The 18,345-nt window shown below is 38.3% G+C and overlaps 1 protein-coding gene across 2 annotated transcripts in view; it reads left to right on the top strand.

Annotated features, from left to right (window-relative positions):
• Positions 1-18,345, top strand: part of LOC148423189 (kalirin-like) — a 156,638-nt gene that overhangs the window by 84,765 nt on the left and 53,528 nt on the right. For both annotated transcript variants that reach the window (XM_088415343.1, XM_088415344.1), the window contains exons 39-40: positions 16,436-16,514; positions 16,614-16,781. In XM_088415343.1, the coding sequence (XP_088271469.1) occupies positions 16,436-16,514; positions 16,614-16,781 (247 nt within the window). The remainder of the gene's footprint in view (positions 1-16,435; positions 16,515-16,613; positions 16,782-18,345) is intronic.

The raw sequence follows: 18,345 nt of genomic DNA, 5'->3' as shown, positions 1-18,345 counted from the left end.
TGCATGTGCACACTCACACATACACATGCACATGCATCACGCACGCACGCACACACACACACACACACACACACACGCACACACGGACACACACTCACACACACTGATTTGAACCATGGCCAACCTCTGTCATGTTAGACAGAGCGGCCTTTTCACTCAGCAACCCCACGCCCACACACAGCTTGGCTCTTAAATGTCAATGCGGTAAACATGCACGGACACACATTTTGTGACGTGTGTTGCTGCATCTCCTGAATCCTCATTCATTCTTTTTTCTATTTGGGACAATATCACTTTAAAGGGTCTTATCATGAAAAGTTAACATTTTGGAATTTTTAACTTGCTGCAATGTTTTCTCACCCTAAACAGCCCCAACGTGTTATTTTTTTCATTGATGCATTTCTCAGCATTTCTTGCTTATTCTGCACTCTCACACCGGCCCTCCTGAGAAGGTTAACATGACAAGAAAAACGTATTACAACAGGAAAAACTTTGTACCTTCCCTAAACCACCCCTGTAAAGTCCGTGCAAGAGTGAATACATGGCGAACTTATCCACGTCTGTTAGTTTTGTTTTCATTCTAGAGTTGAGATTTTGTACCGAGTCAACCAAGTAAACAGCAACGTTTCATTTATTAGCTACAGTACAACATTTTACAGTAGATAATGCCAAAGTGGCTAAAATGCGTGTTTGGAGCACACAGCCGGAGATGCGGTGTCAGTCACCCACTGCCGGACCTAATGTTTACGACAACTGGGTTCCCACGGGGACCGATTTAATAGGAGGAACGTGTGTCAGTGAGTGTGATTTAGAGATACTGGTTTTTTGTCATTGTAGCTAGTAGTCCACATTATCACTGACGATCACTGACAACATTTTAACTGAAAGAAAGTCAGAGTCTGCCGCTGCGCTTTCATATTTACTTAACTTTTTTCAATACCAAGTGTCGTTCCTTTAGATGGGTTTTATTGGCTGAACTCATTATTGCTTTCAGTGCCAAGCATTATCCGAAAAGGCAACCTCTAGAGGGCCAGTATATTTAGCATTTTCAATTATTTTACAAGGCCGACAGAATATTGTGTGCTATGTCTATGTAAACATGGGTAGTATCATATGAAAGATTAGTGTCCATTTTTTACTTAGAATTACAAGTACACAATAAATGTGTCGTATGTATGAAAACACTGCCACCCAAAGGTTGCAGTTATCACTACAATGCTCAATTAGCTTAATATTAGATAAGCACCAGTCAAGGGTGTCAGTTACCCTCCATAAAAATGTATTTGATGAGACTTTTATGATTTCTTACTTTTATTACTATCTTACAAGAGGAGAATTCTCATCCATGGCACTGAAAACGTGTTAATAATGTACGTATTGAATGTATGTAATGTATCGTGTCGTGAGGGTTAGCGTTAGTGTGTTCCAAACACTTTCGTTAGACGAGAAGGAAACACAGAACTTTTTTTCTTTGGGAGCGGAACCGCCGACACCCATTTATTCAACACTCACTCCAAACTCTGTATCTCGTCGCCCCGCTCTCTGGTCATCACCCCGGAACACCTCCCTTCAATGCAGTGTTTACAGTAAATTGAGGGTATGCACTACTAAACTGAGGGTACAGACCACTAAACCGAGGGAACGGATTACTCAATAGAGGATACAGATTTCTGAACGGAGGGAATGGATTACTAAACTGTGGGAGCAGACTACTAAACTGAGGGTATGGATTTGTAACCTGAGGGTGCGGAATACTAAACCGAGGGAACGGATTACTAATTTGAGGGTACAGATTACTAACCCAAGGATACGGATTACTAAATTGAGGGAACGGATTACTAAATTGAAGGAACGGATTTATAACCTGAGGGTGTGGAATACTAAACTGAGGGAACGGATTACTTAATAGAGGGTATGGATTACTAACCCAAGGGTAAGGAACACTAAACTGAGGGAACGGATTACTAAACTGAGGGTATGGATTAATAGCCTGAGGGTGCAGATTATTAAATTGAGGGAACGGATTACTAAAATGAGTGTACGGATTTCTAACATGAGTTCACGGATTACTAAATTGAGGGAACGGATGGCTAAACTGAGGGTACGGAGTAGTAAACTGAGGTGGTGCAGACATTTTTTTTCATACCCTGGCACCAAAGGTGCTCCGTATTTTACCCTTCAGGCAAAGGCCTACCGTATTTTCCACACTATAAAGTGCAACTAAAAGCCCTCAAATTTTCTTAAAAAAAATAAATTAATAAAATCCAGAAACTCTTTTTAATTCAAGAAAACAATATATTTTAAGGTTTTTGGTTGCAATTTCATTTTAAAAAGTTAAATATTTAATCGAATCATAATTATATTCTTTTAAACTCTGGATTTGTCTTAACATGGATCCAAACAGTCTTTTAATGTAATCAAGAGGGTTTTTTTTCATTCTTCAGACAGTACTTTCCACAAATCATCTTTTCTTAATTTCTGATTGAAAAGTTTGTTTTACTTATCTGATTGTTTTGTTGACGTTCCCTTTAGCATGGCTCCATCTGTTATATGGAAGTGCTGTTTGTATGCTGTAGAGTCCATTTACTGCCACCTATAGAGTGGAAAAATAGCATCTGACTGTGGGGGAAATCCTCTAAACAAGACTTTTGCTGCAGGCTTCTTTTTGTCATAGTGAATTTCAATGCAACATAAATGCAGAAAAAAACATTCCGTATTGTGCAACAGGAGGCTTTTTCCTCGTATGTGGAAATAAGATATGTGGAAAGGCTTCAATGCCTGGATTTTTTTTCCGGGGGGGGATTTTTGCACATGTTTTACTGTAATTCTAACTAAGGAATAGAAATCAAACTTTTATATGATAGCACACATGATTACATTGACATTGACACAATATCACTAACTTGCCATGTTTAGAATGATGGCGCCCACTGTGGCTGCCGTCTTCTGTTCGCTGAGGTGAACAGAGTAAAAAGTTCACTGCGCGGTTTCGTGCAATACACGTGACAATAATTCTCTACAATCTTTTCTGTCGCCTTGAAAAATTAGCAAATGTGAAATATACTGGCACTCTAGAGGTTGTGTTTTCTGATAACACTTGGCACAGAAAGAGTTAATGAGTCAGCGAATAAAACTCATCTAGTTTGTGTGTGGTTGCATTTGCCTATGTGACAATGAGATGAGGTTATGCGTTCTGTGTGTTCTGCTCTTTTCTGGCAATGAGAGCATCTTCCTTGGAATTCCGACAGCACATTTTTTTGTGCTCTGCTATTTATTTTATTTTCTGCCTTAAAGCATCAAAGGAGTGGAAAATCAAATTCAGATCAAATGAACTTTTATTCATCTAAAAAACCTCTTAGACAAGGTTATCTCAGGCCACGTCTCAAGCAAAGCAGCACGTGCTAAGGACAAGGCTGGCGCATTTCATCACGCTACATCATGTTTTATATTTAGCTATCTTCTACAGTCAAATAAAAAGATAGGCTGACAATAAAATCCAAAATAATTTTAGTTAAAGACATACTTGATTTCAAAATCCAAAAAAACAGTGTGTAGTGAGGCTTTGTCAGACGAAAAACTTAAAATAGTTGACGTGTTAAGCAAAGGGGTTTTTAAACGACCGCAGAACCTCCGCAACTCTAAAAAATGGCAAACTGTATGATAAAAACACCATGCTGCTATAGTCATATGTTCCACTGTGCGTGTGCAGAGTGAGGAGCTACTGTTTCTGGTGGGTGTTGGAAAACGTCTTTTTTCCAACAACCTTGTTTTATCCATCAGTCTCTTTCTTTCTTTCTCTGTCCACACATATACATAAATATGTGTGTGTGTGTGTGCGCGTGTGTGCGTGAATGCGTGTGTGTGTTTGTGTGTGTGTGTGTGTGTGTGTGAACAAAAACATTTCATGCCAAGCCCAAAAGAAATGAAAGAAATGCATTGGTAAAAACATCAAAGACCTCTAGAGAAGGCATTCACGAACTGGCCAGACATAAAGAGAAAGCTGAATCGGGTAAAACAAAAATAAACTGAGATTTAAACAATGGGTCCAATGTTACATTTTACAGTAATTAATTTTCTATGCTTTAATTTGGGGGCCCGATAGTGTACAGTTCAGGGGACCTTAGTTTGTCTCTGTGTGCCCTGCCAAGCAGTTGAGGGTATCCCCCGACTACTGCCCAAAGTGAGCTGGGATAGGCACCAGCAAGCCTGTGACCGTTATGAGGATAAGCGGCTCTAGGAAATGGATGAATGAATGGATACATTTCTATATTGTAATTAAATGACTTTACATCACCAAGCAAATGCAGCAAACAAGAAACAAAAATGCACACATTCTTCAATTCAATTAGATGAAGAGTCATACTCGTCACCAATCCAAACAACTGGCATCATTTTGGCCTGCAAAACATTCGTACAACATACAATTTGTAAAACCATTTTATGATGTCATTGATGTCTTGGAAGTGATGGCTCTATTGCCGATCGTCAATTCTGCATAGATGCCAAATATTGGCAGATCATGATAAAGCTGATCAGATCTGTGTAAAGTCTAATATTTTGTCACAAATTCATACTAATGGTACATCCATAGTCTGTTATTTTTTCACAATATATGAAACAGTGTAAAAAAGCTTGAACGCAAAATAATGCCAGCTCCGTTTCGTCCATCTTCACAAGATGTGTGGTGTAAATGTGACATGTATGAAACGTATAAATCTTGTTTTGCCAATAAGTGAAAATAGTAACATTACCAACATTGAAGTTGGCTTACTTGTTTAAAACTATAAGCTGAAAAAAAAAAGAAAAAAGGAAAACAATCTAGATATTTAGTACCAGTCAAAAGTTAGAAACACCATCAAATTCAAATGGTAGTAATTCAATCTGTTCTTGTTGAAATTAAATAGGAAATTTGAAGAGTTGGCTGAGCTCCCACTTGTGGATAATGGAAAGTATTTAGATTATATTGTATTTGTCACCCTTTGAATCTTTGAAGCCATTTCCCAAGGCAAAAAAAAAAAATCTGAAAAAAAATATTTCTCATTGATATACACCCTTGAAAGAATGAAAAAATACTGAAATGTACACCTTGCAAATGTATGTAAAAAAAAAAAAAAAGAAAAACTAAAATATCACATGGCAATAAATATTCAGCCCCGTTGCAGTCACACTCATACACTCATATTAAACTCAAAAGTTTTCCATTTCTTCATTGGAGTCCACCTGTGTTTAATGGAACTGATTGGACTTTGTTAAGAAAGGTACACACCTCTTTGTATAAGACCTTCATGCTCCCAGTGCATGTAAGAGCATATGAGAAGCATGAGGCCAAAGGAACTGCCCAAGGAGCTCACAGACAGAATTGTGGCAAGATGTGGCCAAAGTGAAAAAACAATATCTGCAGCAGTCAAGCTTCACTATGTTCACATTAGCCTCCGTATTCTTCAAATGGAAAAAGTTTGGGATGACTAGAACTCTTCTAAGACCGTCCAGCCAATCTGAACCATCAGGGTGGAAGAATCTTGGTGAGACAGGTTAGATTCTAACCTGAATCAAGATGACTGACTGAGCTCGAGATAGGTGAGAGGGATGGGAAAAAATGCCACAAAGACAACTATCACTGCAACCTTTAACAAGTTGGGGCTTCAAAAAGCCTCCCTTCAATGCAAGACACAATGGAAGCTCACATGGACTTTGCCAAAATCACATGAAGAACTCTCAGCGTGAGAAATAAGATTATCTGGTCTGATAAGACCAAGATTGAATGTTTTGACATTAATCCAAAGCGGTATAGGCACCAGCAAGCCTGTGACCCTTTATTTGGAGAAAACCAGGCACTGGTCATCACCTACCCTTGACAAAATATAATTGAGAAGCACTGCCCTAATCCAACAGCTAAAAGAAGCAAGGAGTATCTTCAGAACAATTCTGTGACCGTTATTAACTGGCCCAGCCAGAGCCCTCACCAAAACCCAATTTAGCATCTCTGGAGAGTTCTCCAACATTCACCGTCCAATCTAACACAATTACAGAGGATCCCCAAATTCAGTTTTGAAAATCCCGCTGCATCATTCCCAAGAAAACTCATCATTGTATTCACTCAAAATGGTGCTTCTGCTTAATGCCGAGCACAGGGTCTGAATACTTTTGACCATGTGATATTTCAGTTTTTCTTCTTTTTTTTTTTAAATACAGCTTTTTTCTTTTCTTTTTTATAAATTTGCAAAAAGTTCTACAGCAGAGGTGGGCACTTTGACAGCACTGAAGGACTGTCCATAAGTCGACAGGCGCCCATTTGTCGATGGACCCGCGAATGACAGGAATGCTAAAAAAATGGTGACTTAAAAATGTCAGAATTGCAATTTTCATCGTCATTGTAAATGTCAGGATAGCAGATCTCCCTTAGACGTCCATCATATGTCCGTTAGCTCGTCACTTTTCATATAATTTAACTGAGTTGGATACTTATCTGCTATTTTGGTGCATCTTTATTGTACAAACTGCAATCAGCCTGCAATCACTGTGACAATAGTAACTTTACAGCACCACCAAGCAGTGGAGAAATATGTTCAGTTGAGTGAATAGACTGGGTTGCTTAGATTCACTTCTTGTCATTCACAACTATAACACAGCTACGGTAACTTTGCCAGAGATTTATGTGTAGTTGCTTACATTCTTAGTCCTGGTTTCATAAACCCAAACTCATACTGTACACAAGTTTGCCGACCAAAGGTTAAAAGCACTGTTTGGAATTAATTGTGAAGAGGATTTTTTTGTTATTTTGCACTTTAAATATGTATTACACAAAGAAATTGTTTACTTTCAAGTACCAATGGATGCAGAAAAAAACATTTTTATTTGATTGGCTCATGGTCAGGAAATGTAAGATAGAAGTTTTTTAATTCCCGAATTAAAGATAATTTTTAAGAAATTCAAGCTCAGCAATACTTTGTTTTATTTGTAGTGTATGTGACAGATGAAATGTAGATACATTTAGAACAATTTGAATGAAAGGTTTTGAAAACCATCGTCAACAATTGTTGGCCAAACAGGTATAAATGAGAACTGACAACCACCATTTGAGTATCATGTCAAGCATAATAATGCCATCCAGTGGGCGTGATTGCTACTTGCACTCTCGTCCCACCTGCATTCCCTCAGATGCCGGTTAATAAACATGATGGTGTAATATAGCCTAGGGTTAAACCCCTTAATTGGATTTGTGTTCATGTAACACTTATATTACTGTGTTGTGTTTCAATGGCAGTGTAACTGTAGAACTACAGACACGGTGTTAGCTTTAAGTGTAAGTACTAAAACAGAAAAAGTAATTAGTATGAGTGCAGTGTGTCATAGCTGCAGACAGACATAGACCAGCGCGACGAGTGACGGACCAATTTTAGTTTTATTTTTTTGCAAATGTCGCCCTCAAGCAGTGGAAAAAATATGCAGATGCACTGTAGATGACAAAAAGAAGATGGGGCTCTGACAAATAACAAATGTCGGACCAGCAAAAAAAAAAAAAAAGTAAGTTGCCCACCTCTGGAAACCAGTATACATAACAGCAGTTCTTATTTATTACAGATCATTGTCCGGATGTGTAATCCCAAACACACATTTTCTCCACTGGACCTTTTCTACTGTAAAATCTTGTAACTAATAAATTCCTGATTACTTTGCTGAGTCCGCACAAAATCTCTCCTCCTCAACTCGGGAACCAAAACAAAACTAAAAGACGTGGATAAGGTCGGCGTGTATTTACTCTTGCACGTGTGGGACGAGGGATTGTTGAAGTCATCAGTAGGATTCTGGCTTTGACATGGGTGAAAATGCCACATTACTGGACATCGATAATCACCTTAAATTCATCTGTAAGCGTCTATATCGCAAGGTTGGACGTTAACGTGTGACCAGTGAAGTTAATGTTTTGTTTTAGTCCAACGAGGTCTTGCTCTTGAAATGACTTGCACATGTTCTCATGAATCCAATGCATTTAGTGTAGCACAGCAACCATCTGTTGGACCTATGACAGTTGCGCACACACATACACACAGAGCAGCAGAGCGCTGTTCCCGCCACACAAGCTCCAGCTGTTTGTTCATCAAGTGAGCAAGGGAGTGAACGAGCAAAACACGAGGGCGTGTTTGTGCGGCCAAAAGCGATCGCTGGTCATAAGGAGAGAAAAACGACAGCGGCGCTGGACATGCCTAAGTGGATGAAGTTTAAATTGTTCAAAGAGAGCAGCAGAGTGAGTACGTGCGCCGGGGCAACTTTTATTCTCAGGTTAGACCATAACGTCTAGGCAATATATATCTGACCGCATTGCACTTCTTGGACTGGAAGTGGCAAAAAGTCATTGATAGATTTGGGAAATTTTGGGAAGCTCACTTGATATAGTTTGTGGCGAAAAAATGTAAAATTTGGTGTACCAAACACGTTTTTAAAATGTTTCAGTCTTTTATATGATGATCCGAGTATATTATCATATGCTGTGTATGAGTTGTAGTTTTTCTACTGTGTTTTTGCAGCAACAGAAGGAGTAAAAAAAAAAATAAAGAAACTTTTGAAAGTTGAGCCTAGAAGCGCTACAGGGGGAACGTTTTAAGGATTTTTTTTTTCAAGTTCAATCATTGATTACATAGACTAATGTGGATCATAGCGAATTGTTGACATTCACTTAGCCAGTCATAAAAGCACGTCTGCTGGGACTGCGTCTTGCATTTATGTGTGCGTGTGTGTGATTGAGGGGAAGATTAATGGTTAAACAGGGTGTGTGTGCACGCGGTTGGCAGGACAGGCATGGAGACAGGAAGCGGGCCATTAGCCACAGCCGCTGCAAGACGTCCTGAGTGAAATCTGAGCATCTAGTCACTTTTGCTTTGGGTTTGCAATCTTTCTTACAGCAATAAATGAGTGAAGCAATAAATAGTCAGATACAATGCACTTCATTGAGTGGAGTGTGCTAAATGTGCATGTATAGTCTTTGGGAAATTTTTGACATTTTGAAATATACATCCATAAACAATGTTCGGATAAAATCTCAATAAACATGCATGCACTCAATACAGAGACACTTTGAATCACAAGTATAACAACCAATGATCTCCAGATGCACCGCTGCATGAGTGAAGGTGCACTTTAAGATGTTTATTGATCGATACTTTATGGTCAAACATCCAAAATAGATAAATAAAACATACCTCATTACCTCATACCTGCTATTGGTGATGATTCAAGGTTACACAGCATGTGCAGTCACTATATATATATATATATATATATATATATATATATATATATATATATATATATATATATATATATATATATATATATATATATATATATATATATATATAGGGGATAAGTTGCTAAAAAAATGAATTGATGGAAAATAACATGGAAAGGTCACTTATTACTGGCAAATTATGAAAAAATACACTGTTTCCTAATATTTTGTTGGTATCATCTGCAATTTTAAATAAATTCCGATAACATGCCAATATTTGTAATGTCATATAGGAACTAGTTTTTGTGAAAATGTTTTTTAAAAAAAATCATATTTAGTGCCTTAATGTACATCTTGCACGCTCGACAAAGTATAAAAACATTTTTTGGGAAGCGAACATGGCCAGTTTAGTATTTAAGTAAATAAGGAGTGCAGCTCACAATGTGGCTTCCACCTTTTCCTCTTCCACATTAAGCTTGCTGAGTTAAGGGTTTTTTTTTTTTCTCCTCGCAGTAAACTCAAACGAAGTGAATGATTTGCTGTGTCAGCATTAATGTGATACTTGAGGGGTGCAAACGGGATTCATGCCACACCACATCTGGTAACGTGACTGTCTAACGGCGGCTGTGGCAATGGGCAATGTGGGCTGTCCCGCACTGTGAGGTCATGGTGGGAAAAACACGTCATGGTTGGCACTGTAAACACGGAGCGTCCCAAACTTTTCGGAAATCCCCCTCCAGTGTGTCACGAAGAGCTCATTCATGTTACTTTTGCTGATAAACAAAAACTCAGTTAGCAGCAAACTCAATACATCAGGAAACAACATAAACATGTGTGGTGTTAATTCAAAGGCTTTACTGTCCAGAGAGCCACAAGCGCAACAAATAAATTCAATCGTGTGATTGTTCCTCAAGCAATTTCATTCACTTTGCCGTCGTCACGCTGTACCCTTGAAGCATATGACCCTCACAAGCTGGTGGTGCATGCACGTGTGTTTCCTGTTGTGTGCAATCACATGACAGATAATAAAAAGAAACGCCCACCGACAACAAACACGAGTGTTTGATCAGACTTGAAGCTGGGAGAAAGAAAAGATGATCATTCTTGAATGTTAATTAGTTGTGAATGATTCTGAAAAATAATACACTGGTAATTGCAGTATTACTGTATTTTAAAATTAAAACATATTTATACATTTTCAGGCCTCTGAATGATTCTGAAAAATAATACACAGGTAATTGCAGTATTACTGTATTTTAAAATAAAAACACATTTTCAGGCCTCATAGTTTTAAGGCATATTTTAAAATGAAGGTAAATGAACCCTAAAAGAATATGAAAGCTATTTCTTTTGTCTGGACCTTCAGTTAGTGTTGTTAACTTACTTTGACTTGGTATCTTTTAGGTGTGCCCTACGACATCTTCACAAAGTTCATGTAAACAAAGTATGTGAAAAGTTGAGTTAGAAAGTCAGAAGTCACAGTCAATGGTAATGCAAACAAATCTGAGAGTAAACATAAACTGCACTTAAGTGCCGTCCTTATCTACTCTATGTCAAAGAATATAAAACTAATGATGACCAAAAGTAATCAGATGTGCCTTTTCTAGACTTTGTGCTTTTTACTACATTGTGATGTCCACTTACATGTCATCAATTCTTCATCAATGTTTTTATCATGAGCTAGCAGAACCAGCTTAGGACACATTTTCACAATTTACAACATGTTTGCAGGGGCCTTACCTTTTAATTACAACCTTTAAAAAAATACCTGTTTTGACAAGTCACAACATTCTCACTGACAATAATTATTTTTTTAAATTTCCCAGCTTAATGATCAAATTAGAGCTGCCCATTAAAAAAAAAAAAAAAAAAAACTGTCAACGTCAATTGACATCGATAATACTCATCGGTTGGGTTACCGTCAAAAGTCCTTTCACGTCAAGGGTTAATAAAAGCTCTCTTTAGAACTGGATGGAGCGCCACTGTGATGAAGCACATGGCTCACTTTTGCCAGCCTAGCAACTATGCGGCTAACCAGTGGTCCCATAATTCACAAAATAATTAAAATGCCATTAATCTATTCCAGACACCCCCAAAAAATGCACAGTGTATTTATGTTACAGTTTTTGACAACAAAAATAGCACTACAGTGGGCCCCCGGTTTATGAGATTAATTCGTTACGCGGTTGGGATCGTAGCGCAAATTCGCCGTATGGATGGCACCCATGTTAAATAGCTAATGCGTGTAAAACCCCAGGTTAAAAGAATGTTATTCTATATACATATTCAAAATTTGTATCAAAATAGTATATAGGAAGTGCTACATACATAAAATATACATGTATACAGTTAAATATCATAAATAAAAATATATATAAAGTTTTTATTTACCTTTGAGTGACGTGACCAGCTTGTTATGGCCCTAGTGAGGGTAGCCTTGCCTAGGCTAGGCTTGGCTAGCTTAGCTTTCTTCATTATTCTTGATTATCTCCAGCTACAAATCATCTTCTTACCTCTCTTTAACATCACTAGCAGGCTTGGGACTGGCTAATGAATTAAAGTTTGAATTAAGCAGTAAAATGCACAATAAACACGTTATTTTAAGCACTCAAGGACTTTAGCATGCCATTTTGACCATGGCGCTGACCAGTAGACAAGCATTGTAGTGACTTAAGATGTGATGCGTGTATAAACGTATGAGCGCGGACACATCCAACATGGCGGTCATGCACGCACACAGACCATCATGTTGGATATGTCGAAAGATGAAAGAAATGGCAAAAAGAGGGGACAAAAAAACTGTCGCGGTTCACATTGTAAGGTGAAAAAAAAATGTAAGGCAGGGATGTTGTAAACTGGGGGTCCACTGTATTCAGAATATAAATGTAAGAACATTAAAAAGAAATACCAAAAAAGAATGTAAAGAAATAAACTGGTTTTATAGGTCCAATTAAGTCGATTCACACATTCACATGTTGTTGTTCCTTTATTAAGGTATGACCTAGTGAGTTAGTAAGTGATGAAGTCAAGTCGCGTGATCCACTGTCGTGATTTTTTTCTGGCTCACTAATGCTACTTAATCACTACCCAAGTCTAGTTCAGTTGTATTTAACCTTTTAGTACAATTTTTCTACAATGACATGAATGATGACTATGACTTACAATCATAAACCTATCACACTGCTGTAGATTAGTGTTGGACATCCTCGTGGTATTTCTAGTTAGAGTATCTATTTTTGTTGGTGTAAAAAGTTTGAGAGTGTCTGATCCACTCATTATGTGTGTTTGAATTTTATGAGTGTGTTTGACTGAAGGTGTATTGCCAACTCTCTAGCACTTTTTTTTCCCCATTTGTCCACTTCAGTCAACATAACATCCTATCTGAACCTCACTCACACCGTAATTCCCATTTGGGCTCGTAATCCAAAGCAAATAAAAATAGATCAAAATCTCAAAAAGCACAGAAAAAATCTTCTACATTGTAAATTTGGTTTTGATATTTAGCACTTAAGAGCATGCAAGTCAAGACACCTGCTTTGTGTAGATGTGGTCAGGTATAAAGTAACCTGCAGCTGTGGACTAGCCAGGCTGGCTGTTGCTATGCAACCTTAAGCCCAGTAAAGAGCACCTGTTTGTGCACATTACGAAGCGCACATACAATACACTCACTCAATCTAACAATTTTAAAGCGGCAAATTATCTTCATCCTTACTGTTTTTGTTCATGATCTCTGAAAAGCAAACCTGCTTTGGCATCTCGTTTGCAGTGAGACAGTTGGCCTGCTCTTTAAGCTTGTGTGTACCATATGTGACTGTGCAACAACTCCAAAGACACCGCAAGGCTTTTAAGAAGCACATGTTTGTTTGGCTGAGTTGCTTGAACAGGGAGGACTCATTTCCTGTGTCAACACTGATGCTAATCATGACTTGGGGCCTTAAGGTGACACTTTCATCAGCATGAACATAGGTAGTTGTAGCCAATTTACCCCCACATGTCCCCCCCACAATGTCAGAAATGCAAAGCAGCTGGTAGAGATACAGTCCATAGACTAGAAATGAAGCTATTTGAGCAAATCACAAAATGGATCAGTAAGTCACACTGATCACTATTAGAGTGCGCAGTAAGAAATGTCAAACTTGTACGGAAAATTTAGCAACCATTATCAGCCATTGTTTTATTTATTTATTTATTCACTCAACAGACAAAATATTGTTTTATTATTACTTTGGTGGTCAGTTTTAAATGAGCTCATTGAACTCATGATGAGTTTTGCATTCTTATGGGACAAACTTTGCATATTTAGCCAACTTTAGCAGTAAAATATTAATATTTTGTCTATAATGTACTTTTTTGTATCTATAATTATTAGCTTTAATAACACATGTTGCCACTTACTGTCAAATGAAAATGACAAACCTACGAAGTACCCTGTTTTCTGGTCATGTGACGTTTAAGGTGAGCTCCGATAGTTAGCTGAGCCCTGTGTACTGTAGGTATTAATTGTGCAGTAAAAACAAAACAACACAAGGCCCAAAAAGTAAGCTAGGTGAACAAGTTCATGAACATTACCATGTTCTGGGTGAACTAAATAAGCGACAGTAAAGGGCAAATGTGAGTGGGACTTTTGGAAACTTCACACCAATTAAGCTTTGTCTTTGCGCTAAGTTAGCTTTATGTTATTACACGATAAATAGATAGGCAGGTAGGTAGGTAGATTTATTCATCTATTTATTTATTGGTTCCCGTAGGGAAATTCATTTTCGCTGGCAGTGCGGACATAATAAAGAAAACAAAAACAACAATTGATAACAAAAGACCCCACACGACAAAGACAGTACAAAAGCGGCAGCAGATTAACAAGAACTTGAGTGTACTTGTATCTGTAGCTGCATCCTAAGGGTAGTGGAATGAAATATTGGTGGAGTGGACGGCTGATGTCTTGAATTATGGCATTTGCTAGATTTGGCATGGAGAGACCAACCATTTTGGAAGCTATGGTTGTGATCCGGGTGCATTTAGACTAGTTCGATCATTTTTATCGTGGGTCACACTGTAGTTATCATTTCTCCTGGAGGGCCGTTACAACTGTGGTCAAATGGATCTTAAGTATGATCATGTTGTTTCACAAAAAAAATACATAAATAAAAAATGCAAATTTGGTTTTCAAGCCAAAAACTAAGTCATCATTTGCATTTTCGGGCCACTTAAAATGAGGTGGCGGGATGCATCTGGCCCTCGGGCCTTGTGCTTGACACGTGTGGCAGAGGTGTCAAACTCATTGCTATCACGGTTTATGGCAGCATTGTGGTTATCGTTTCTATTAGAGGACCATTATGACTAACGTCAAAGAAATTTTAAGTTCAGTATGATTTCTAAACATTTACCTAGAATTGAAATCAGAGCCCAGTAAAAAAAAAAAAAAAAAAAAAAAAAAAACCTCTTCAAAAAGGGGATTTGTAAAAAAAAAAAAAACAGCTTGTTGTTTTCCAAAAATTATTTATGGTTAAAGACAACTTGCAAATTTAGTATTTTAGTCAGAAACTTGAATCATAATTAGCATTTTGTGGGCCACATAAAATGATGTGACGAGCCAGATCTTGCCCCTGGGCCTGGAGTTTGACGCCTGTGGTTTGGATCCGTGATGAAAGCACGGTGGTAAAAGCATGTCGAACAGTACAGAAGGAAGGATTAGATGGTGCTATATAGTGTAACAGCAGGAGATGGGGTGTGATGTAAAATCCTTTGAGTTTTTGGATGACTGACAGTCTTTGTTGGCTTCTTTTCTTGAATGTCTGGTGTGCTGATCAAAGATCAGTGTCTTATCCAAAGTTATTCCCAAGTATTGAATATTTATTGGAGTGGGTAGCTGTGTTATGATAGCCCAGGGTGGATTGCATATCTGAGAGAAGTCCAATGGCTGTGTCGTCCAAGTATTTCAGATATGATGTACAGTGATCCCTCCTACTTCGCGGTCTCAGATATCGCGGTCTCAGTACTTCGTGGGTTTTTCCAGGAAAAATTAAAACTATTAAAAAAAAAAAAAATTAAAAAATGTGATAAAATGGAAAAAATGAAAAAAGCAAGTACATTATACAGTACTGTGTTCAGCAATCAACTAGGTAATATTAGTTTATAACTATGTTAAGAATTCTTCAAGCGTTAGTTTCTGACATTTGTTATCTTATTTTGAAATGTATGCTTTTAATTTGTCAGGTCGCGTTACAATCCGTTTCCTGTTTTACGTTCTCTGAGTCATTCAGCTCGTTACGGTGATGTAGTGAATGACAACGTAAGCTCATATTTAGACAACGTAAGCTCATATTTATAGTTTATCATCATTTATGTTGATAACGCACGCTACTGCCTATGTTTAGTTAGCGATGGGTGTTTATTCTGTTTATATGTTGTGTTAGAGGTTGCACTTTATACAGTAGTTGGTAGTTGTTGTTAGTTTTTGCTAACCCGCTAATGTCGGCTAAAAATACAGTAAATGCATAGATTAAAGTTCGGCAAGTGTTTATATGTTAGTTGACTGACTTAAACATTGTTGTTGATTTATTATTCAACAGATACTACATGATACACCATACATGAGCCAAAATAAATGTGAAGTTCAATGTGATGACTAGCGTACTCTTTCACCGGAGTCTTGGGGCAGATAACCAGACCTGAGAACAATTTTTTAACAAACTAAGTAATATTATTTATGTAATGAATATACAATAATGTTAATAACGATAATGTAATGTTAAATAAAAGGAGAAAGGAAATAAAATACATAAAAAAATACAAAAAAAAAAGGATTGTTTGTTACTGCGACTATATTGGGGCGTACATAGAAATCATGGAACTGATACCCTACTTCGCGGGTTTCAGACTTCGCGGGCGGTTGACACCCTCCATTAACCGCGAATTAGGAGGGATCACTGTAGTGACATTTGAATCACAGCTGGTTGTATGAATGAAAGACAGTACACCTTTCACTAAAGCACATTTTGAAAGGGCATTGCATTTGCCTCAGCCCCTCACTTTCTGAGCTATGTGAATCCCGACATGACCACTATATTTTCAGATATCAGCCTACAGTAGGCAGAAGGTCAACTCTCAATTGCAAGTTGATTGTAATGGTCAGCTTTGTGACGCACTATGATCTTTTGATTCATTGTACTGTTGGCATCTCCTTTCCTAACCTGTTTTTTTTGTCTTTAGCTCTCTGGTGGGTGCGAGTTGACAGTGATCCTGCAGGATTTCACGGCAGGATGTAGCAGCGAAATATCCGTCAGCACTGGTAAGCGTCTTTGCCGCTGGGTTAATTTACATGTACTTAGTTATAAATTCTTTTCAGACGTTTTCTGATGCTTATTTGTCTCTGTCTCGTTCACTTCAGGGCAGACGGTAGAGCTGCTGGAGAGGCCCAGTGAGCGGCCTGGTTGGTGTTTGGTGCGCACCACCGACCGCAGCCCACCTCAGGAGGGTCTGGTACCGAGTTCGGCACTGTGTGTGTCCCACTCACGCTCCAGTGTGGAAATGGACTGCTTCTTTAACTCAGGGAAAGGTACGAAGAAGTGAAATCCCCCTAGTCATGTTTTTCTAATACAGTGATTCATAAAGACTAACCCTAACTAGAAACGCACTTGTCATGGGCACTCCTCGAACGTCAAACTAGTGCATTACACACATTTACTTAAATATTAAATTATTAAACCTTATACAGTAACTGTACTGTCATCCCTTCACATACCTTTGTAGTCACACGGAGAGCCGCGGTTAAATTAGCGTCACCCGGAAGTCTAATGAAGTGAAGCTTGTAGCTGACAAAGGATAACATTCACAGGTTACACTTGTAATTCTAATTTATTACAAAAGAAATTTCGGTCAAAGATTTACAACGCTCCTCAGTTGCTCCATTCATGTCTCCGTCACAGCGTGTGTGACTGAGGAAGCTCAGCTCTCGGCTACTACAAGACAAGACATTTTAAAAAATTCAAGTACCCACATCCACATGCGTGTGTGTGTGTGTGTGTGTGCAAGTACCCACATCCACATGCGTGTGTGTGTGTGTGTGTGTGTGTGTGTGTGTGTGGGGGGGGGGGGGGGGGGGCATTACTACACAGTTTTTCACTTATTGCGGGGGTTCAGTTCCCCATTAACCGACGGTGACTGGATTGGCACCACTTAGTTTTTTTAAATCTCTTGAACATGAATACAAAAACATTTAAACACAGTGAGAGCAAAATAATAAAAACATTGTTTAATTTTTTTGGTTGCCTCTGGGGTAGCTGTAAACTAATCTTGATGCTCCCAAACTCTCAGTGTTTGAGGCTGTTGATTATGTAGTAAAACTAAGACTTTCTGTAGGCATAAAAAGAAGAATTTGACATTTATAAAGTTTCAGCAAAACCTAGGTTGAGGTGAAATACAATGCACCCCGTGCGCTGGGTGTCTATCACCGTCTATCACCTTGTGATAGACAGTGGAACTATATTCAAAATAATGGAAGGCAAAATTGTAATAAGGTGAAGATAAAAAGTGCACAAAGTCAAATGCAGCATACAAAGTAACAAACATAACCCAGAAATAAAATTACCACAGAAAACTTAGATACGAGACTCGAACAGGAAAGTAACTCATGGGGTGATGACAATGACCCGAAAACAAGTGAATGACATGCTGCCAACTAAATAATGAAATGTCACATTGATAAGACAACAAGGAACACCTGGACAAGAGACATGTTGTGCTGGGATCTAATTGGGTAACACAGGGAAATGGGCAGATGAGCACAGGTGGACAGATTAAACCAACAAGACACTGACAGACAGGGACCACAAAACACACAAAACAGCACAAACCTTGAATAGGGCTGCACAATTAATCGAATTTTAGTTGCGCTCATGATATTGACTGCCATGAATAATTAAGATGATATTAATGTTTAAAAAGCTGGCTTTGGAGTACACGTCAAATCAAGCACTTTTAGTCATTCTACCATAGGGGCCAAATGCAAGGTCAAGTCTTCATCAAGCTTAAGAAATAGCAAGCGAGAAAATCCTGCACGAAGAGCCTCAGCCTGGTTTATGCTTAGCGCGTTCCGCGAGTTAAGCACGGGTCCAAAAGTC

The sequence above is a fragment of the Hippichthys cyanospilos genome, chromosome 5 (assembly GCF_059441005.1).
Source record: "Hippichthys cyanospilos isolate Australia breed blue-spotted pipefish chromosome 5, RoL_Hcya_1.0, whole genome shotgun sequence".
NCBI lineage: Eukaryota > Metazoa > Chordata > Actinopteri > Syngnathiformes > Syngnathidae > Hippichthys > Hippichthys cyanospilos.
This window is presented reverse-complemented; position numbering and strand designations above follow the sequence as displayed.